Source organism: Lepisosteus oculatus, chromosome 8 (assembly GCF_040954835.1).
Source record: "Lepisosteus oculatus isolate fLepOcu1 chromosome 8, fLepOcu1.hap2, whole genome shotgun sequence".
Taxonomy (NCBI): domain Eukaryota; kingdom Metazoa; phylum Chordata; class Actinopteri; order Semionotiformes; family Lepisosteidae; genus Lepisosteus; species Lepisosteus oculatus.
Genome location: NC_090703.1, coordinates 40281601 through 40304087, shown reverse-complemented (window position 1 = coordinate 40304087; position 22487 = coordinate 40281601). Strand labels below are relative to the sequence as shown.

At 41.8% G+C, this 22487-nt stretch overlaps 1 protein-coding gene across 1 annotated transcript in view; it reads right to left on the bottom strand.

Annotated features, from left to right (window-relative positions):
• The window catches only part of col4a5 (collagen, type IV, alpha 5 (Alport syndrome)), an 83208-nt gene that overhangs the window by 4344 nt on the left and 56377 nt on the right, over positions 1 to 22487 (bottom strand). Inside the window, exons 31-47 of the mRNA XM_069193460.1 lie at positions 22047 to 22160; positions 18144 to 18311; positions 17780 to 17869; positions 17130 to 17276; positions 15983 to 16081; positions 15219 to 15308; positions 14446 to 14585; positions 13250 to 13376; positions 12626 to 12805; positions 11708 to 11758; positions 11404 to 11589; positions 4321 to 4454; positions 3636 to 3708; positions 3468 to 3539; positions 2451 to 2579; positions 1676 to 1774; positions 1082 to 1294 (exon numbers count right to left, since the gene is read on the bottom strand). Of these exons, the coding sequence (XP_069049561.1) occupies positions 1082 to 1294; positions 1676 to 1774; positions 2451 to 2579; positions 3468 to 3539; positions 3636 to 3708; positions 4321 to 4454; positions 11404 to 11589; positions 11708 to 11758; positions 12626 to 12805; positions 13250 to 13376; positions 14446 to 14585; positions 15219 to 15308; positions 15983 to 16081; positions 17130 to 17276; positions 17780 to 17869; positions 18144 to 18311; positions 22047 to 22160 (2112 nt within the window). The remainder of the gene's footprint in view (positions 1 to 1081; positions 1295 to 1675; positions 1775 to 2450; positions 2580 to 3467; positions 3540 to 3635; positions 3709 to 4320; positions 4455 to 11403; positions 11590 to 11707; positions 11759 to 12625; positions 12806 to 13249; positions 13377 to 14445; positions 14586 to 15218; positions 15309 to 15982; positions 16082 to 17129; positions 17277 to 17779; positions 17870 to 18143; positions 18312 to 22046; positions 22161 to 22487) is intronic.

Sequence of the window (22487 nt, the reverse complement as noted above, 5' to 3'; positions counted from 1 at the left end):
AGATCCTAGCTACCCCATTAAATTGGCCCCAAAGAACAAGTCTAGTCACGGATAACTGACCTGTTGCAGGTTTTTACAATGACCAGTTTTAACGTGGTAAACTGAACACTGAAATTGAAAGATCATGCCTTATAACCAAAAAAAACAAGTGCTACTTAACTGCTAATTATTCAGAATGATATGGGTTAAAACTCCTACAATAACATTCCTTGTTTTCACAGTACTTTGTGGAACTATTCACCCTTTGCAAAGTATCCAAACAGTGTCGCTGACCAAGCTTGCAAACACTTCAAGTAGAACTTCATATGTAGAATATACACAATGCAATCCAAACTGACAAAAAAAACTGCTAAATGTTAAATATTTTTTGTATTTAGGGTTTTTCATCTTAAAGTGCTTTACATAGAAATGGGGACCCACTTCATCAACTGTTTAAATGCAGCCCCACCTGAGTGAAGATCAACAGCCATCTTGCACCAGTAGATAATGTAGAGAAGTGAGAAAACGTCAGTTAAATTAATGGATCTTCAGATAAGCTACGTGCACAAGACCAATGTGTAATGTAACCAGCACAGGACACAGAGAATATCATCATTATTCTTATGCCATTAGACCCAGTAAATGGCAGTAATCACCAGGTGGTCTGGACCTCAGTTTAATGTCTCATAAAAGTTTAATGTCTCCTTTTTAGTACAGTGTTCCTGATCACCATCCTGGAACATGTCTAACACCACTTATAACAGAAGTCTGGTTTTCCTTGCAGGTGTTCCATCCCGATACTGACCAGGCCCAGCCCTGCTCAGCTTGTGAGGAGATCAGCGTGGCAGGGTGTCGCAGAAGTAAAAACAGTTTTTCAATGTTAAGGAGTCCAGTTTTGGTCTAAATAAGAAATATTTTGCTCTTTTCTTTGTGGAAAATGCAGACCATTTCAGAAATGATTGATCACACAAACCTCTGATACTGGAACCCCCTTCATACAACATGGGGAGACATCTAATACCAAGAACAAATGTGAGAGATACGGTAGGTGGGCCCTTATGGGCTGGAGTATATCGACTCCTGGATTAAGCACCTCACTTACCCAGGTCCTGGCCGTGAGCCCTCTCATTTCCTTGTACGTACAGCAGGGAGTAGCCATCGTATATCTCAGAGGTGCCAGGTGGGCATGGGGGCACCTCAGTGCTTTGACTGTGACGGGTGATAAGGAACCCATGCGCCACTGAGGCAGGAGCCGGGGGTCCGGGAAGACCCTGCTGTCCGTCAGGTCCCGGGGGTCCTGGGAAACCTCGCTGCCCTGAAAGAAAACAAGCAAGACCACATTTCAACTAGACAGTACCGGCCATGACAAAGCTCTGGGCAATAGTCTAACCCCAGACAGGTAATGGTGGGGACATTCAGAGGAGTATGAAAAACACCTTCTGAATGGCCCCATACAAGTACAACTCCTATCAGTTCTAGTCGAACTGGAGAACTCTGAACTCTGGTCCTCTAGGTCAAACCATCAGATTAATTTTTAGGTTTGATGTGTCAAATGCTGGTTATTATCAGACATATTTAGCACTTGAAAAATTGTGTTTGCACTGCAGTCATAGTTGACACTATGGTACCGGGTAATGGCATTAAAAAGCTAAGCACAGTTCTCACTTCTCTGCCATGGAAAACCCTACAATCTTACCGGGTTGTCCAGCAGGGCCTGTATCTCCTTTGCGTCCTGGAGGACCGTTGAATCCAGGGGGGCCTTCAGTACCTGGGTCTCCTGGGATCCCGCGCTGACCTGGAAGAGATTGACCTTGTTATGAACACTTTAACACCACCACTCCCTTGTGCTTGAGATGGGCCTCCTAACACTGACATCACAAGTCAAAGGGTTATGAGAGTCAAACCAATCAGAAGCTGCACATCTCTTTCGTGCGATGATAATGAGAGCACTCGAAACGCATTTTAAAATAAATTGAAGATATTTAGGGAGACACCTTTATTCCAGACAACCTACAACCAAACAGTTAGTGAAATATAATTATTCATATTAAGTAACAGACCCTTTTCTACTGTTTGCTAAATGTAACACAGGAACTTTTACTTCGGAACTAAGACTAAATAATGTGGAAATCTACCATTTTCCATTTCTTCCCAGAGATATTTTGCTGGTTGATATACTTCCTTTAGAAGAAAAAGGTTTTGAAATGCACCTGAAGTTGAAATTAAGTCAGCGGAATCTGTTCAAGTCAAGCTTTTACCATAACTCATTTTTACTTTTGGGCAGACATAACGTCTGTTTGTTTGTGAGCTGCATCACATTTGTTATCTAGGACAACAGGTGTTTGCTTTAATAAGAAGTAGTGGTTATGACCAGGTAAACTGCTACTTTTTATACTCTAAGGGGAGTCACACAAATATTTGCCTGTGTCCGGCGATTGAAACTGGACAAGTGTCAGGGCGTCTCATCCTACCTGTTAAGCCGTCCAAACCCGGCGGTCCTTGAGGCCCACGAGGTCCTGGCTGTCCGGGAGGGCCTGGGAGACCCGGCTCGCCCTTCACCACAATGGGAGCACCAACAGGACCAGGCAGCCCTGGAGGACCTGAGAAACAAGGAGCAAGACAAGGCCACAGCTGCAGTCAGCACCACCCACACACGTTGGCAGAACTACGCAAAACTCTGGCTGGGACATTCACCTGTATGATTCAGAGCTAAAGCCAGAGTTTCAGCTCTACAGAGAGCGTCTTCCTCCTTGGGAATTCCTGTAGATCTACAATTTGTCACACTACTATCTAATGCTTCAATCTTGAAAAACAAGAACAAATTCAATGCATTTTGCAGAAACCCTTATTTGGAAAAACAAGCACCCCAGAGCAAAGGGCATTTTCAAATATCCCCATAATACAGCTGCGCCTCTGGAAAAACTGACCAGCTTTCAGACCCTGCTGTAATTACAGTCTATTTGAGTTATGCTGTAGGTTTGGTGTTAATTCATTTACACACAACATTATGTAAAAAGCTTCTGTTAAATAAAGTACTGCAGGGCTCTTCTAATGTGATCCAATATCAAGTATACATCCATCCATTTTCAATCCGCTTTTCCTGGTGAGGGTCGCGGCTGCAACAGGCTGAGTAGATCAGCCCAGACTTCCCTGTCCCCAGCAACAGATTCCAGCTCCTCCTGGGGGATCCCCAGGCGCGCCCAAGCCAGCCGAGAGATATAATCCCTCCAGCGTGTCCTGGGTCTGCCACGGGGTCTCCGCCTAGAGGGACGTGCCCGGAAAAGCTCCAGCAGAAGCCGACTGGGAGGCATCCTTATAAGATGCCCAAACCACCTCAACTGGCTCCTAACGTCAAGTGTGAATGGGAATGTTGAGCCATAGCACCTCGTTCGAGTTCTGATCTTGAAGGTTTCAATTTTTCGACTTGCACTAGTTAAATAGGATGCGCGTCTTTGAGAAGGAGACGAGCCTGCAGAGCAGATTGGTACCTTGAGGGCCATTTTCTCCTTTATCTCCTGGAGGTCCAGAAGATCCAGGTTCCCCAGCCGATCCCTTGAAACCTGAGAAAGAGGCATGATGAGTCAGTGCAGTCTTGACCCACCAGCCCCTGTGCTGAGTTACCAAAGAGTATCCTGGACAAACTTTCTCAGACTAACCTGGGAATCCGGGAACTCCCGGAAAGCCAGAATCTCCTTTCTCACCGCTGGGGCCTGGGGTACCAGGTGTACCCTAAGGAGATGGGATAAGAAGCCATTCAGAGAATTTCAAACTCACCTGAGCTAATGGTTACCAAAACCTTTCCCTTTTCTTAGAAAATGCCATAGTGTGGAGTATGTGTAAGTAATGAAGACATTACTGCACAATTCATACAAACTCCATGCTTTCAAATACACTTCAGCTGCAATTCCTGCATTCAGCCCTTTGCTGACTGCATTTACTGGATCTGTACATTATATAGTGGGAGACATGTTAAACCTCTAAGGTCATCAGTTAATTGACTAAGGCTAACACTATTAAGATGCTATTAAAAAGATTAAATGTAATCTATGTAAACGCACAGTATAAACACCAACTGCTCAACAGGCATATAGTGTATTAGGTAGAATACTAGAAATGGCATTTACTAATCTCTGATGCTAATATGATACATGACATGAGTAGTAAAAGATTGTTGGTTGTCTTTAACAAGGTACACAGAAAATTCTATTGTATTTAAATATTTTGGGGGGCCAGTTTCTAAAATTTGCAGTAATTTTTTAAAGTGCGTTTTTTCCAGTCACACAACACTCCACTGACCAAGGCTCCTTTTCCCAGTGACACTACTGCACCCTCTCCACTCACCGGAAATCCAGACGGCCCAATCTCCCCCTTCTGGCCTGGAAGTCCTGGCAGGCCCAGCTGGCCGGGATTTCCCTTCTCGCCCTTCACCCCTCCGATCCCAGCAGGGCCCGGGGGGCCTTCAGGGCCAGGGGGCCCTTCACATAGGAACAGAGTAAAGGTAAGTCAGTTTGGCAACACCCAAGAGCCCGTAGGTTCACACAGAACCCTGACTAGCATAGAAACACTGCCATGTAATTGGGATCCTACAGTGGACTACATCATCAGACCTTTCCTTGTATTTAATATTTTATATGTTAAGTGTATTATCATGTGAGTCACTCCTTTGTGTGTATTTACTTTTTCATACATATTGACCTTCAGGTTTAAGAGTATTAAATACTCCAAATGCACAACAGACATGTACATGCATTATTTGAATGTTGCTGCATATAATGTTGCACCAAGCACTAGAAACGATGCTAAACCAAATGCCCTTCTTACGCACAGATTATGTCATTTGTGCATTTATGTACAAAGCATTATGCATTTGATTATGTCTTTTGTAACAGTTATGAAGGGATGATGAAGTCTTTATGCAACAACATTCAAACAAAGTGTTACCTCCAAAAAATCAATACTTTTATGCTGTACGTTGCAAAGAAGCTGTAAACACTTGTTAAAAATGTATCTGTAGCCACAGTATCCAATGAACTCAGGCAGTGACATACTGTACAAGCATCTACAATAAACACTGAAGCAACACTATACTGCTGAAATAAGCGCTGACACGCAAACACCAAATCAAACTCCCCTTTAACCCTCAAGGGGGACATTCTGATGGTACCAACAGCATTCCAAGCATCACACTTCCTGTTGTGCAGGAGACTGTGAAGCAGCATGGACTCTTTACACTGCTACAGAAACACAACTACAAAGTAATGTATGAGGCAGTGATATTGTGTAGCACTGGAACTTGTGCATAGAAGAGAATTTTGAGTCCGCAGTGTCTTAAATTCTCCAAATCTTTGTGGGCCCCGTTTAGTAAATGTGAGCAAAAGCGCTCTGTGAATGTACATAGTTTGGTGGTTGCAGTTGGATTTATAATTCACTATGTAATTCACACTCAGTTCAAACCTGGTTTTCTCATCCGCAGTTAAGAGAAATGCTATATAACTTGTTTATGCTTTACTGAATTGCTTCTGTTATATGTAGATGAGGACAATTCTCTGAAGCTCAGCACGTGTGCTGTACAAATGCTAATTTGGGATGTGGAAGTTAAAATACATATATGGAGGGTACTAATGGAGAGTTTTCTGGTTAGAACTGCACTAGAGGTCTTAATTCACTTGCGTAATTGAACAAAATTAAAACTTCTCCCAAGGCGACCCTTAAATGCCCAGAATGAACAACCCCTGCCTGCCTTAAAGAAAACTGTGTTGTGCGGAAATATTTCTTCAAAAGCAGCAACATGAAGAGTCCAACCTATTCTTTTATCGTTACTGTGGATATTAACTTATATAGACACAGCAGCAATAAACCACAACTTTGAACATGCACACTGTTGGGAAAGAAGGAAACTGAGCAAAGAGAGGATTTGAGAATGTGAATGTGCAGCATTTTTTCCTAGTAAATGGGGAGAGAAGGCAGAAGGGATGGGAGGAAGGCAAGTCAGTGTAACTTGAAAACGGAGCACCCCATAGTTCATAGTGCACAGGAGGCAGTGTGAACAGTTACAGAAGACTCTAACCTGGAGGACCTAAGTTCAAAGGTCACCCAAGATCCAGAATTCCCCCGTTTTGAAGGGCCACACCCGTCACAGAGTACAAAACAAGATTAATGGTTAGCATAGTAGGGGGGAAAAAACAAGCACTTAAATCACAATGAACAAACAAAGTCATTGTCAACTACATGTCTGAGGGACAGCCAGATCCTGGAATATACATACAGGAAGACATGCAGGTACTGTACATGTTCCGGCATGTACTGAGTTGCTGTTAAACTCTTGACTGAACAGAGAAAAAAATGCCTGTTCCTTCACTGGGAGACCTGATTAAGATGAAGAACATGCAATACCATTGTTGTATTAACTTCCTTTCACATCAATCACATCCGATCAGACAATAGGATGTGACAGGATTTGGCTGAACACAGACTACAATTTTCTTAACAGAACTTGCTTTTAAAACTTGAAAAACCTACAATTCTGCTCAAGAACTGATCACATGAAAGGTACAGAGCCATAATGTGTAAAGAGCACCACCACCAGTCAATACCTCAAACCTGGCTACAGATTTTGTATGTGCATTGCATTGATTGTTTTAAAATCTGATTCTGAATCTAAACTGGCACTTTTTTTGGAAAATGATTCCTTAAGGCTGAAGAGCGGCCCAGCAGGGTTATATTTCACTGATATTCACTTGTGTCAAGTCGGCAGAAGTTTTATTTCCAATTGCTGTGGGGAAAATAACGTGAGAACCACCGGGGAAAACATGAAAACGTGCAGATGACAAAAAGCAGAGTATGTGGTAATCCTCACAATTTGACGAATTGTACGTGTACAGTAATCAGGTAACACTGGACCCATGGCTTAGCTCCTTATGGAAGTTTCTTGAAATGGGGAGAGATCAACAGGTGGTGACTCAGATTAAAACATGCTGAATCTATTTAATCAGAAAAGGACTGTAGGCGTACTGTACCATTTACTTTAGCGAAACATTTGTGGTAGTTCTTTGATTTAGTAATTGCCCGCCATTTTAAATGGTCTTGATAGAGAACAAAATGTTCACCGGCCAGGTTTTTTAAAGGATAATCGTGGGAAGAAGAGACAAAATCCAGTGACCCATGATTTCTGCTTCTTCAACCCTGCTGGAGATACTTCAACAGGATGATGTCTAGAAGTGTCTGGCCACAGCTAGCCATTTTGATGGCCACACAGTGCACAAGCACAAGACTGACCAAGAGAAGCAAGATGCTCTTGTGCATCAGACATTGATTGTGTACAGTATCAGTATATAAATCTCATATTTAAAAAAAAAGTCACGCCAAGTGCAGCTCTAGGGAGATATAAAGGAGGAATCTCTAAAGCCTAAAATGGAAACAACTCCCTAAATCTTCAGACTGGAAACTGCCTTTGACTTATTTTAATAACCAAAAAAAGTGCCAATGAATTTGGGAACACATTTGTCTGTACTTTTAAGCCTGTCATCAACTTCCTTTTACTTCTGCTTTCAAAATGGATTATACACTTGTCTGAGAGCCAATACAAAGCTTACAATGGTGATGTATCTTGAGTCGAACACCATTAATTTAGCTAGAATCATTATATGGTTAAACTACAAGAAGGAAAAATTTAAAGTTGGAATAAAAATGGCAATCAGGCATTATGATTACATATAAATAATATACTGATTTGATAACGTTTTGTTAGTTGATTTTAATTATATTGGCAGAGTGGCTAATTTTGATTTGTCTCCTCAATACATGATCCTCTATGATATTACAGAACATCATACTGTTACTAGGAAGATTCAAACAAATTCTTAATGGACGAACTGTTCACAAACAGAAAAACATTATAAACTTATAAAGTTTCTCATCTAGTTTTTCAAACAAATTTACAACTGTTTCTAATTTTCTCTGATACAGACACATGATATGCCAACCAACTTCAGAACACCCAATTTATCCATTCAGAACTTTCAAATGTGCAAACTAGGTTATAATGATGTTGCCTGTTTTTTAGTTTTTAAAAACAGCATTTCAAAGATGCAGCCAGTTAGCTGTAGTTAAACTAAACCCACAGCAGACAATCTGGACATTTCATCATGGCATTCAGTTCATGGTGTACAGTAGTTTTATGCAGTATAGGAACACCACAAAAATTTAAAAAATAAAACCCATGATGTGACATACTATAATTCAGACAAATATCAAACTGAAACTGTTTGCTGTATAAGCTGAAAAGTCACAAAAGAGAGGACTGTTTCAATGTGCAGGGCTTATAAATTTCCAGCAAAGATCAGGCTGTTATGAAAGAACTGATGGGCAAATAAACTATTCTTTGATATGGCTTAACAAACAGAAAATATGAAAATCAATGAATACATGCCTTTTGCATTATTGTCACAGTCTTACCTCCCATAAATCTATATATTGGAGCACAGCTTTAATAATGGTGTTACACCTATGTATTCACTAACTGCTGTGCCTAACATTAGGATAAACAGTTCCGTTCATCAACCACATGCTTGCTCCACTCCCAGAGTAGATTATACATTTTACATTTAATCTTTTGATGGCTAAAACTGATGAACATTCAAAACTACACAAAAAAGCTCATACCTACAAAGACAATATGCTGGCTAGGGGCCTCCCGAAGGACTTAACCAGTAACAGCACTTGACCAAGCACTGGTAGAGCTCTATAGTCATGGGTTCGAGCCTGGTCATGTCACTAACTGACTAGCACTGGTACACGATTAGCTGAGCACCAACATGGGTAGGGTGGTATTATGGGATTAGTTCTCCATGTCTCTCTTGTTGCAGCTACCCCTTTGTCCTCTTGGGCACCTGCAGGCATGCTGTGTTGCTGGTAAGGAACACCTCTCTGCCCCAACCAACACTAAACCTCTGATACAGGGCTGTGCTGCCTGCAATGCACTAAAAGCCAAGCAACTCAAAGGTAGGTGGGTTGGAGGAGTCTCCCTAAATTTGCTCATTTTTCCCGTGTGAAATCAGGGTGTTCATTGCAGCGAGCCAACTGGTTGAAAACACACAACTAAGTCGTCCAAATCAGGTGGGTTTATCAAAAATAACTAGCAATGATACATTGATATAAAAATAATGCTGTCTTTTTGTCAGCTTGAGGCTTCTTCATTGCCCAATGGAAATTCACCATTAAGCACGAGATGGTAAAACCCGCTGACTTTTAGACAATCTGAACGGAAAAACAAGCATAGCAGTTGGCTGACATATCAGACACACACTAAACTGTGAAATCTTTTTGGAGACAAACACATTCTGATGACAGTGATGATGTAAAGTCTAGAGCACCCAGCTTGAAAGCATGCACAACAATTCAGAGGTTCGGCGTCTAACCTGTAGGACCTGGGGGGGGTGTCAAATGTCACCACGAGACACCATTAGGTAAAATGCCACAAAAAACAAAAAACAAGTTAAAGTCCATTGCATCAATATTGCATAGCAAACCTTATAATGCAAAAGGATTACCCATAACATTCACTTGGTGTTAGTGAATTAAAGGTCATCCAAAACCAGTTGTTTTGACACTACAAATAATGCTTTTCTATGTTAGCCTTTCATTTGGCTAACCAAGTCATTGCAAATCTTAGCACAATTGTACTTTTTAACAATAGAAAACTCTGTAGTGCCAAAATCAAGTTTGGATCAAAACTGTTAGTAATTGGGTACCTTTTGGAGACCATGCTGTCAGAGTGGGACAAAAAAGCTGAGCTGTTTTCAAATACACCACTGAATCCGAGACAAAAGCAATTTGTGCTCCTTCAATTGTTTGTACCGATGAAATACCATTTCAATGTTTCCTGCAGTGCATTTACTCAGTGTTAACAACAGTTTAATGTGCCAGACTTTTTCTGACATATAACAAAGAATAACATACAGCAGACCTGCTCTCCGGAGACAGCACCTATACTGCTCCAGTTACTCATATATCTGAATAAAATTAATTATGATTGTCAATTTTCTAAAAATGGTACACTGATTTATAAAACAAGTAACATAATATTTCTACAAGATATGCTCTGTGCATTGTAGCACAATGATTTTATATAATGCTGAAAGAGAACGTTGTTTAATTCTTAACTTACTTGTCACTGGAAATATCTATTGTTACACTTCATCTCCTGCTGCATTACATTAACATTCTTATTGAGCCTAAATGGATTTAATTGTTTAGAGCTCAGCTTAATCAGGGTGTAAGTTATCAGTCCACAAACACTTACATCCTCTACTGTAAGAAACAGGCAGTATTTGAAGTATTGTGATCAATTACATTTCATGACGGTATTTAAAGGACGACCAATGTGAAATTTAAGCTTCTGTAAATGATTTTGACTGGTTCAGTCAAGCTGTTTTCGTTTACCAAATTAATGAGAAAACCTCATTTTAATGCTTTTTGTTAAAGCACTAAGGTGAGAACCTACTAAGGTGGAAAACCTACTCATTTGGGGTAGTTTATAAAATTCTTCTGCAGAGGATGTGTCTACTGTTGATGGTTAAACCACTTGCTGCTAGAGTGTCCTCACAAAAGAGCTGTACAGTTAGGAGCTTAATAGACACCTTACACACGGGTTCAACTGCTTTGAGAGTGTTGTTTATCTCAACCAAATAGGAAGGAGCAACTGGCAAGAATTTTGTACTTCTTTACTGTTAGAGAAATGCACTGGCCTGCTTAAGTCTGCCTACGTCCAGGTAAGTCATAGCTACTGGAGAACAGACACGCCTGGGACTAGGGCAGTGTTCATTAACAAACACCAAGTAGGTGGAATTAATCACAGCTCAGCTATTTCAACCACTGATAAGTGAGAAACCGGATTTGAAAAAGAAATCCCTGTGAAAAGAAGGAAACAGACTTGCTTTCTGTGACTGTGGCAAAGCACAATGGAAAGATGACCATGGATGATGGAGGACAGACACACCAAATGGATTCTTCCATGCTCTCAAGCCTACAAACTCATGTGAAGAACAAGTGGATTTCTGGTCCTTTTTGGGAGTGACATTTCATTACAGTGTGCAATGCAATCTCTTCATTCTGTGCTCACTCAACATGACAGCGATTGGAAGTGCGCACATGTGCTCAGTGATCATGGTTTCGTTCGTGTAGCATCCCATGCAAATCACAAAATGAAAGAAACCACTTTGTTGCCTGGTTTTTAGAGACACAAAGCAAGGTTTAGACTTAAGCCAAGGTTTGGACTTTGATACAGTTTTATAGTCTGGAACTGGTCTTGCAAAAGAACCCAAGTACCGTATAGTTCCAGCAAGTTGCCAAATTATATTCAGAGTACACATGGGAAACCAGGCAGCAAGTTGGCCAGAGGGATGTGATGATGTGCTCCACACTTACCGCTTCTCCCTGGTGGGCCTGGGGGGCCAGGGTTACCTTTGGGACCCTGCTGAGGTAGACCAGAGGGACCTGGAGGACCCGTATTCCCAGGAGGCCCAGGCAAACCCGGGAAGCCTGCCTCTCCTTTGGTACCAGGAAATCCAGGGCTACCTGGAAGACCTGGTAGACCCACATCTCCCTTTGGACCTGGAGAAAAACAAACATGGCTACAGTTACCACATCAGCAGACAGCAGCACCACTAGGACCGGAATGGACGGGCTGTCGGTGAGCTCCGTTTACTGAAGATAGATGAGGAAATGTCACCTGGCAATCCAGGAAGGCCTGAGGAACCAGGGCGTCCTATTCCTGGCTGACCTAAAGAAGCACAGAAACCAGATGTTAGTGTACTACCTGTATTGCAGCACATCCCGTTCATCTGTAAAAACCCCACCATTTTTGTTTGGAGTTTAAAGAGCCACTAAGAGCACAAGTAATGTTTTTCTGTATTAACGACACTCTGCTATTGCTCTGTACCTTAAACTGGATTTTGAGGTGCACATGCACTTTCTTAAAAGAGCTACAGGAACGTTTTTATGAAGACAGACTGCGGGCTTCATAGGTAAAAAAAAAATAGTACACATGTACAGGGCAACCCTGCTATTGGTCTCCACCGTGTTTGTCATTTGGCTTCCTTGTCATTGATTAGGAATGATTTAATAATTCGGCAAATTTGTTTAGATTATTTATCATAGCAATTGTTTTGCTGCTCTTTCATCTTGCTGACAATTTACAGTATCATAGTAAGATGGTTAACTTAGGAAGTTTATTTGTGATGCACACTACTGTATTTGTTCCTCCTGAGCAAATTTAGTACCTGAAAAAAATATATTTTCCCTTTTGGAAATTACAGTATGTATTATGTGTAAAGCGGTCATGGAAAGAAAGTCAAATGACATTCTGTACTATGCTGCAGGATCAGCCTGTTCAGTGTGCACATCTGGGATCATTTGCTTTTGTATCATACAACATTTCTCCTTCAGGAGAGCAAACATTGCTTTAAATGAAAAGAGTGATTCACAAAAGAGAGAGAGAGAATGAAAAGGTCACGTAAAATGAAATATTTGGGATCTGAAAAAGAGTGGTGAATGTGCTACAAGTATTCCACAAAGGGCATTACAAAAAGTCCCTCCATTTGTGGATGGCTTCCAAAACAGCAGCCCTGAAGCTGGAAGAGTTGCTCACCTGGATCGCCCTTCAGCCCGGCAGGACCAGGGATGCCGTCTCGACCTGCTTGGCCCTTGTCTCCTGGAGGCCCAGGGGACCCAGGGCCGCCTGGATTTCCTAGACGACCTGGGGGCCCTGGAAGGCCTGGACTTCCTGGGGCCCCATCAAGACCTTTCAGTCCAGGCTGCCCGGGAGGGCCTGAAAAACAAACCGCTTCGTTACCATGTCAAAGTCTTAATCAGGTTCAGAAAACATATATACTGTACTACTAGAAAATGTTCAAAATATTGAAACTTCATTTTTCACGGCCTGAACTCCTTTTTCGAATATTTACACTACGACCTGATGCAGAAAAAAATTAGCTCCGATTTGAGGTGAGAACAATACTGAGCTTCTTCTTCTCATCGAAAACTGCAGTAGAAGAAAGGCTGTGTCAAATACGGGTGTCAAATGAACTGAAAATTCCACTGACTCAAGTCCATCAGAGATAAGTGTCCAACTGCTTGCCCAGCTGGAACGGTTCAGCCTTTCCCAGTAGTACGTCTGGTGAGCCATTAAGAAGACTCATATGGCTGCAAGGCCTCTGGGCCTTGAGGAGCCCATTTCCATTGGGTTGGGGGACCCCTGCAGGAGTTCTTGTACCTTGAAATCCTGGCAGTCCTGGATCCCCCTTGATGCCCGGGCTTCCTGGGAGACCTGGCAGTCCTGGAGTCCCTGATGAGCCTTTTGTTCCTGGGAGACCAGGGAAACCTGGCTGGCCTGACTCTCCCTGAGAAAAGTACAGAAAACAAGTTAAATCCCAACATAGCAGTCTGTTCAAGATGTTCTGGTCCCACATTTTCTTCCTCTTTCTGATGAGTTAAAGTGCTCTAGAAACCCCACTGAAGTTTGGTCTTCAGTGGAAAATTATGGAAAAGCAGAGTAGCAGGAGTAATCCTGAATTACCAAAGATTCTAAATTAAGCACCAGGAAGTACTAGTTATTATAATGAGAAAATTAGTTGGAACTTTGAAAGGCTGGTGTTTTAGGTTAAGTAAAATAAAAACATTGTAAAGAGAAAAGGTAAGGTCTTCATTTAGTCTTTTGAAAATATAACTTGGTCATGTATGTCTCAAGAAACAGTATCTTTCACTACCTGCACACTGTGATGGCACTGATTCTAAACAATTTGCCTATAAGATAACACAAAGCTGAAGTAAAGATTCCATAGCTGTGTGCAGGATGTTATTCACCAATGCATAATGCGACAACTAGTCACTTTTCTCATTTTCAAGCATCATATGTTGTTTTGAAACAAAAAGGTTACAAAAACACGGTTAGACTAAAAAGGTTAGACTCTTGAACATCAAGAGTTCAACTTTGACCATTCATCACCTCTGATATATGAGATATTGAGGACAAGACTCCTAAATTAAGTTATTTCAATTTGGATATTAACAAGTCATGAATTTCTTAAGAGTACAAAAATGCACATTCATGCTTCCTCTCAACATATTAAAAACACAAACACTGAAAATAACTTCTTCCCACATTTGTAGCTTGCACAGATTGGTCCTTATTTTGTACGAATGTGTTTTTGCAGTAATAATACATAAATGACATTTATAATCACAATTAACATTCCTGATATTTTTGAGAAAACCCAACAAACTTATGAACTGCACCATATTTTTTAAAATTCCACTCTGTAAAGAAACTTTGTAAGATGCATATTTTATTTCCTTCTCGACAGGAAATTTTAATGAGTGGCTGGAATATCTCTGGTCCGCTGGTCCAGCTCCTCCTTTCAATGGAATCAAACGCGTGTCGGTACAGTAGGTGTGAGGTTAGCATTGTACCTTGGCCCCAGGAAAACCTGGGGTTCCGATTCCTGGAGGTCCAGGATCACCTTTATCTCCCTTGAACCCAGGGGTTCCGGGCTGGCCAGACTGGCCCGGTGGACCTTGCAGACCAGGGGAACCTTTGACACCAGAGGGACCTGTGGAGCCCAGATGATGAGTTAAGACCAAGCAAACAGGTGTCAGAGTCACCATGCCGTATCGATCAAACTCACACTTTTTTTTAATGCCCTTGGAATCATTTAAATATCCCTGTCACATCACATCAGTTTGTCAACTCTTCTTCTGATCATATAGCTGATACCTTAATAAAAAACTCAGTTATCAGAATACAGTACATTAAGTATTCAAGGATTCAGAAGGATTTAGAACAAATTTGGAGAAGAAATGAGTTATAAAAGCTTTAAAATAGATCTGGTACTCCTTGAATGTTTAATGGTTATTTCTGATTCTATACAGAAATGGGGATAACATTTATACAAAAGCATATATGCAATTGAATTAAATCACAACTTCTGCCAGCATATGACAATCAGGTCTCAGTAGGAAGAAGTTTGCTGTGTCTGCATGAACAATTACACTTAAATAGGTTGCTTTTAGAGTTGTAACAGAATCTGTCTCAGCAGCAGACTCTCTTTTAGAGGCAAACGCCTTGAGGAAAATAATGTGGGTAAAAACAGAGAGAAGCATTTGATTCAATCTACCGCAGTCTGGCACTGATGTGTAGGCCGACAGTGTGGTGGACCAGGACAGTGAAGAGATAAGTTACGCACCAGGAAAGCCCATTTCTCCCATGCTGCCCTTTGTCCCGGGGAAGCCCGGACTTCCTGGCTGTCCTGGTATCCCTGCTTCTCCTTTTGGACCTGCAGATCAAAGAAATTAAGTTTCCCAGCTGCACCCTCAACTCTACAGCAAGCTTCTTGCCCTGCCAATGCAAAATCAGTTTTAACTAAAATTACAGAATATGGCCAAAACATTTGCATCACTCTGGGTTAATCTGTAATGAGCTACCTAAAACTCTAGTAGTTCAGGTGGGTAGGTGTGTCAGCATGTGTAGGCTGCAAATGAACAAGTAATAGGTTTATTCCATGCTGAGAATAGACGAAAGAAAACACGTTTCTGCCATGGAGCCTTCTTCAGGTGTGAGCAAGGTGTGAGATGCGAGCTCACACCTAAAGAAGGCTCCACGGCCAAAACATTGTGTTTTCTTTCGTCTATTTTCAGCATGGAATTAACCTATTACTTGTTCATTTGCTACCTAAAGCTCTTTTGAGTTTAAAAACCGCTGGCCACAGCTGTATGTAACCAGGGTTTCTCTTGCATTCTGTAATGATGTACTTTTTTAAATTCTTCACTGACATGTTTGGCTTCCCCAGTTAATGAGAGACTAGCCACGTAGAAATATAAGCGCTATGGGAATATCCATGCAAAAAATGACATCCTTTCACGAGCAAGTCAGGGCCCTTTTCTAGGAGTGTGAAAGCCATGCATCATTGATATGTCTACACTGCCGTCCAAGAGCAGCTGCCTCACTGACCTGGGAGTCCTGGTGGCCCTGGCCTGCCGTCCAGTCCTGGTGGACCGCTGTCTCCTGGGAGACCCTGAATCCCCTTCTGCCCTGGAACTCCATTGATCCCTGCAAGGCAAAAGGAACAGACATGGATCCCGAGTGAACTGTGCAATCAACTTTTATTCAGTCAGACCTACATGTGCAAGTGTTTCGAGTGTTAGTTCACATGTGGTGAACTGAAGCCCGTAATTACAAATCTTGATAGCATTCGCTGCAGGTACTGTAGGTTTTTATGTAGCTGCAGGGATAGCATCTCTATATAACAGTAACCCACTGGAAGATGCCTCACTTGCTGTGTTTGCTCTGGTAAATCAGTGGATGGAGATAATCTCATTGCAATATCAAAATAATGTACTATTCTCACTCCATAATGAAGGGACATAATTTTAACTTTTATTCACAATTGCCTGTAAACACTTTTCTTGAATCTTTAAAATGTACAATATGGGATGGCACTGATCAGGAGGGTTAATGTAGGGGGCTGGGTTTCTTGCCTTTTAGTCCTTATGCTTTTAGCACTGAAATAAGAGCATCTATGAAAGGACTTACTTGATGTGTTGTTATTAATGCTGACCTTGGCTTTCCTGTTCTCGTCAGAATCGACCTGTTATGAGCTCTTATTATCTCCAATAATTTTTTTCACTGCTTTCTTTTTACTGGGCGAGAGGGGGACTGAGGCTTATCCCTCCAGGAAGCCAGTAGCCCCATCCATCTCCAGCAAGGCCCAGAATCCTTGGACACAACCTCTGGGAGGTTTATTCCTGTGTGTTCTACACTCCCCTTCCATGGAGCTGCTGCCTACAATCACCAGCTACTAACCCATCCTCTCTCTCCTTCCTCACAAAGTGCACAGTCTCTCTAAAGGGCATACTACACACTTCCATCACATCTTCAAAGCTGCAGCTGACATTGTGAGGAGAAAGTAAATTCACTATTCTAAAGGTACCAACCCTTCTCTAGGGAAATGCTAGAATAAATGACTAATCCTTTGTGCATTTCTCTTTTAGAACAGGAGATACAGTCATAGCGTTTCTTACAAATCTTACAATGCATTGTAAACAGGCACTTCTGAAACAGGCACAATCCTACACCCCCGTCACTGACAAATTCCTACCTGGTGGCCCAGGATCCCCCCTCTGTCCCTTCAAATCTGCTGCTGGGATGACGGGTCCAGGAGGGCCTGGCAGGCCAGCATCACCCTTATCTCCCTTAAATCCTTCAGGCCCACGGCTTCCTGGCTGACCGGGGAACCCAGCATCGCCTGAGGGGAAAAAGGGAATCCTGAAGAATCCTTGTCACAGGAAAATTACATAGTGAAAGAAGCACAATAGTGGAGGTCACTTTCTGTGCTGGGACCATTTCACTATTCCAAGCTGCACAGAAAGGTGTTTCAATACCAATCTCAGTGCTCTCAATTTCCAATCTTGGTTAATAATTGAACCTCAATACTCCAGGAAGTCACTCTCAGCAAGACCTGCGACCAGCAACTGCTAGGAATTGATTACCATGAAATTCCCTAGTCTACAGATGCCAACTTACTCCTTTAGCAATGTCATGGCAATTCAGTATTTTGAAATGGGAGAAAGAAAAACAGGGTGCCAGGTTCTTCCACAAGGCTCTTGGTGATTTAAAATGCAAAGGCAGTTTAAACTCCAGGTTACAGTGTGCATGTGATGAACAACAACAGTCTCCTGACTCTCCAGAAGCTGTGTTATTCACAGTCTTTAACAAGACAGGGCACTGGAGGGCAGGTAGGACAGATACCTTTGGATCCTGGGAATCCAGAGGGGCCAGTACTGCCAGGAGGGCCCTGGGGGCCTGGGGTCCCCATGACACCCATCTCTCCCTTTTGACCTAAGGTAGGGAAGGAAAATATTTAGAATCATACCCTGAGGTTTGGTAACATACTCCACATTCTATAACTGATCCGTTGCGTTGATAATTTCATCGACATTGACTTGCTGAATTTTCTCTATACAGGCCCATTGGACACATTCATCTAGGACTAGAAAATCTGGCATTCATCGCTACTTTAATAATACTGGTTCTGACAACATCAGTGAACAATCGAGAAAAATGAAATGGTGATGGAACATCTACACATTTCAGGAGTGCACGGCTCACTCACCAGGCAGCCCTGGTAACCCGTCTCGGCCAGACTGGCCAGGTAGTCCCGGAGGGCCGGGGACTCCCGGAGACCCACGAGATCCTGGGCTTCCGAAGTCCCCTGGGGGACCAGGAATATCCAGTCCCGGGGGTCCAGGGTCTCCTTTCTCTCCATTTATTCCCGGGAAGCCTGTGTCAGGAAGACGGTCAGCATGAGAAGCCTGTGACAGACTGCCTTGCAGAACATCCAACTTCCCCCCCCCCCCTTTAAGAATACACCACAAATGTCTAAAAACTGACTTTGCTTTTGCCAATCCAGGTGAAAAGATTTAGTACGCCTGCAATTGCCAGCAACTCAAACAGCCACCACAAGAAATATTGCAGTACGCTTTCAAAAGGTGAAGGGCGGGAAAGCAAGAAGTCCAAACGATTCAGAGGAACAGCCTGTGTTTCACATAAAAAGCAGGTAATATGTTTCATTCACCTGACAAGTTGTTCCTCTTTTTACTTAACAAAAAGCAGCAACAACATAAAATCTTGTTTATGTACATGCAAAACATCTGATTTCTGGTATGTACAAGCGACAAAAATCATTGAAACAGATACTGCAGTATTATCTTGCTTAATGGCTTTTTCATTTGCATCAATTGACTGATATACTTTAACACAAGCATATTTTGTAAAGTGTATATACATCAAACATTGGGCACCAATTACTGTAACACAAGCCCTTCTTTATAATGAGGGCACATGTCATTACTCAAGCCAGTCTCTCAGTATTCTTTGCATTACAGTGATGCTTGGGAGTATTCGGTGCAGGAAGTCTTCTAGGATTCTTGTTTATACTTGAAGTGCTAGGTTCTGAGTCTCTATCATTTCAAGCTTCTTAACTTTGTGTTTCAGTTTTCAGATATTTCCTTTCCATTGTCCCCAACTGGAGCAGCACACAGTGTGAACAGTGATGATTCTCACCATTCAAAGACCTTGGATGACATAAGAATTTCCTGTTTCTGCTCAACATAGTGTAAAAACAGGGTAGAAAATTACCAAGAGTAATCCTGGGATTTCCTACATTAGCTTTTGCTGCATTTACAGCAAGATAACACAATGACAGCAAAGCCTAAGGATGTCTATTTCTGTGAACTGAACCGTCTGTTCCAGCCTTACCAGAAGTTGTGCACAGAATGATTTCATGGAAACATCAAAGTTGTTTTGTATGATCTCACAACTTGGTGACCCATAAAAACTGGGAAAAAAAAATCAACCACCAGATTTCCCTCGATTTCCAAAAATGTAAACACCCAACATCAGATCGGTAAAACATACAGGACACACACACCAAGCTGGAGAAACAAGCTACAGTACCTGGTTCACCTTGAGGTCAAAGGTCAGCAGGTTAGGGAGCACCATATTGTTGAGTACCGAGAAGGGATTAGGCATTTCAAACAGGCCAAAGATGAGAGGGATTAGAAAACAAGGTAAAGGCGCATAATTGTAAAACAAATGCTGTACTATTACAGTTGAAAGTCATCCTCAATCAATCCCTGTCCGTTATTAAACGCACAATGGATAGCTAATGTTTCAGTAAATGTCTGTGGACAGACATGGGGTGGTATTGCAAAATGCTGAAGCTATGAGGTACTACCACAGAAGGACAGGATTTGTGAGAGCACAGGTACAGCTTCTGACAGATTCTATACCAGTTGAGATTTCAAAACTGAGGGTGCTATAAAATAGTTCTTTAAAGTGTCCGGTCACTTTATCCACAACATCACAGCAGTTTTATTTCCACATATTTGTACAAGAGGTGGGAATCACAATTTCCTGGGGCTCTCCACAGATAAGTTTCTTGCTGGCCATATCTGTGGCAGATTGATAGTTATAGCGCTAGACGGGGCTGCCCAAAATCCATAGAAAGAATGGAAAGTGAATGACGGCACCTGCTCTAGATTTAATTCATGCACTGTGACTGTGTGGCAGGATGGGACATGCAGCATATTCCTAGACCAATCCAGTCCCACATAAGAGAAACAAACACAGTGCTGTTCAGCATATTACAATACCACTCCATCCTGTCCAGTTCTGTAGAAACTTTGATGAATTAGCATCTAGATTTTAACCAAAGATTAGTGGGATGGTTTAGTAGAAATGATCTTCAGGAGAAAAGGGAAATAAGTTAGGACAGAGGAGTGCTGGGTAAATATTGATGCCTTGTACAGTGACAAAATTAAAATTTTAGTTAAAAAAATAGATGCAGCACAGCGCATTTGATAAATATAGATCACCAGGGAATCACTTCCTCCATCTACAAATTGTATTGAATGAGAAAATAGCAGTGACTTGCTGGGTTTTGCCAAACTCACAAAGTTGTACCTGCTTTTTTTTCCATCAAATAAAAATCATTATATCTCATTTTCACACAGAATGTCCTATAGTGCCTACAAGAAAGGTAGCATTCACTCACAACACTGCAAGCTCACAGGTGGCCAGTGAGCCTTATGAAGGCAGTGTTGCACAAGAGGCAGAGGGGATGAGAGAGAAGCTCTTTCCATAACCCAGTACAGTCCACTAATGACTTGAGCCAGAAATGTCCAGCTTGCAGTGTTCAACATCTGTAAAAACAGACTATACACTTTAAAAAGGGCCACAATATTTAAATTTTGCTTTGAACATTAAGTTTTGTTTTTGCTATTTTGTTCTGGGTTGAACAATCCAGGCCTTGACCCAGTTGTTTGGTATTTCACTCTAGTATTTCCTAAGGCATCAATGTTTAAACAAGTGTGAGTCCATGCCAAGAGAGTGCTGAGAAAAAAACGGTATAGATATCTTGAGAATCAGTTGTCAAAATATAGGAAATCTGATACAAAGGACAGTGAGTCTCACTGCAGTCTGCCAATAAACCCAACAAACTCAAAACCGATGTTATCCAGGTCTTAACACATTCAACACAGACAGTGTGGTATCGCTGGGGAGTGCAAAACCTCAAGCACCGCATTCACGTAGGCATGCACAGTGGAACCAAGTGCTCATGTTCAATTAAAAAAAAAAACAGGGTGAAAACTGATCAAAAGTGGTATAGTCCTCTTGCAGTTGGGTGTGAAACTCTTGCATCAGGCAAAAGAAACAAACAAGAAATTTCTGGTAGTTATAAGTGATGACTGTGCTGCATGACATTATTAAGTGGATTGATAAAGATACCATGCACAACCTTTCCTTTTCAATGATTTCAAAATGCTGGTTTTTCCAATATGGTTCACAACACAACAGTACAACCATAAAGTAATGATAAAAAAAGATTATGTTTCTTTATGTGCAGCCTCTTCAGAAAAGAGAAATAAACAGTTTGTATATATACACTTCAGCAGCACTTTAAGATGTTGAAAACTAGAGTGTGGAAAAACTAGCAAGGTGTCATTGTTTAGGACTGTTCACAACACTGGAAGAGTTTCCCTTTACCACACAAGATGTGATTCAGTCCTACAAATATTACTCCAGCTTTTGGCCCTGTACGATGACAGTCGGGCTGGCTGGTTACAATTATTTAAAAGCTGGCTGAAATAAAGGACAGTTGGGAGCAGAAGAGCTAGTAGCTAACATGATTCTCTATTATCACTCTTATAAAGTACACACAAGTGCAGCTTTTTTTTTTGAATAACTCAGTCAGTTTCAGAAGTTTCATTTTCATCTGTCACATCTAATGATTGCATATTTTATTAATGGACTTTGGCTTTGCCTTGCCCTCGTTTGAGAACAAGACCCTAAATGGTCTGAAAAACCTGTAATTAGAGATGTGCCTCATAGGGACTGAACTGAACTGATCTTCCCAAGCTACATAATTCTCAATGACTACACAACTGAGGATTGGTTATCGTGTATGACAGTATTGGACAATGGCTGCTTTTGAGGAAGATATTCAAAGATGTACCTGGAGGACCCACAGCTCCTGGGGGGCCAGGGGGGCCAGGGGGTCCCTGGATACCAAATCCTGGAGGTCCTGGAGGGCCACGGAGTCCTGGCTGACCAGAAAGCCCAGAGTCCCCTATGACAGAAGGGAAAGAAGGGTGAGAAAGAGCACCACTACCTGTGACGTGCAACAGAGCTCAGAGGGCAGTTTTCAACCTGCTTGTTCATGGGCTATAGCCACATGCAGTCCTGTTCAGCAGGTTGTCTTAACTATTTGAATTTTCTGGCTCCAGAACATATATCAACTGGGAAATGAACAATGATAATCTTGAACCACGTCAAACGTCTGGGAGATTACAACAAGCCTTTTAATTTAGTGGCTATGACTCCCTTGGGTTGATTTATAACCTAGGCAATCGCCTCTTAGCCTTTGATACACCATGAATAAGAGTTGCACAGCCTG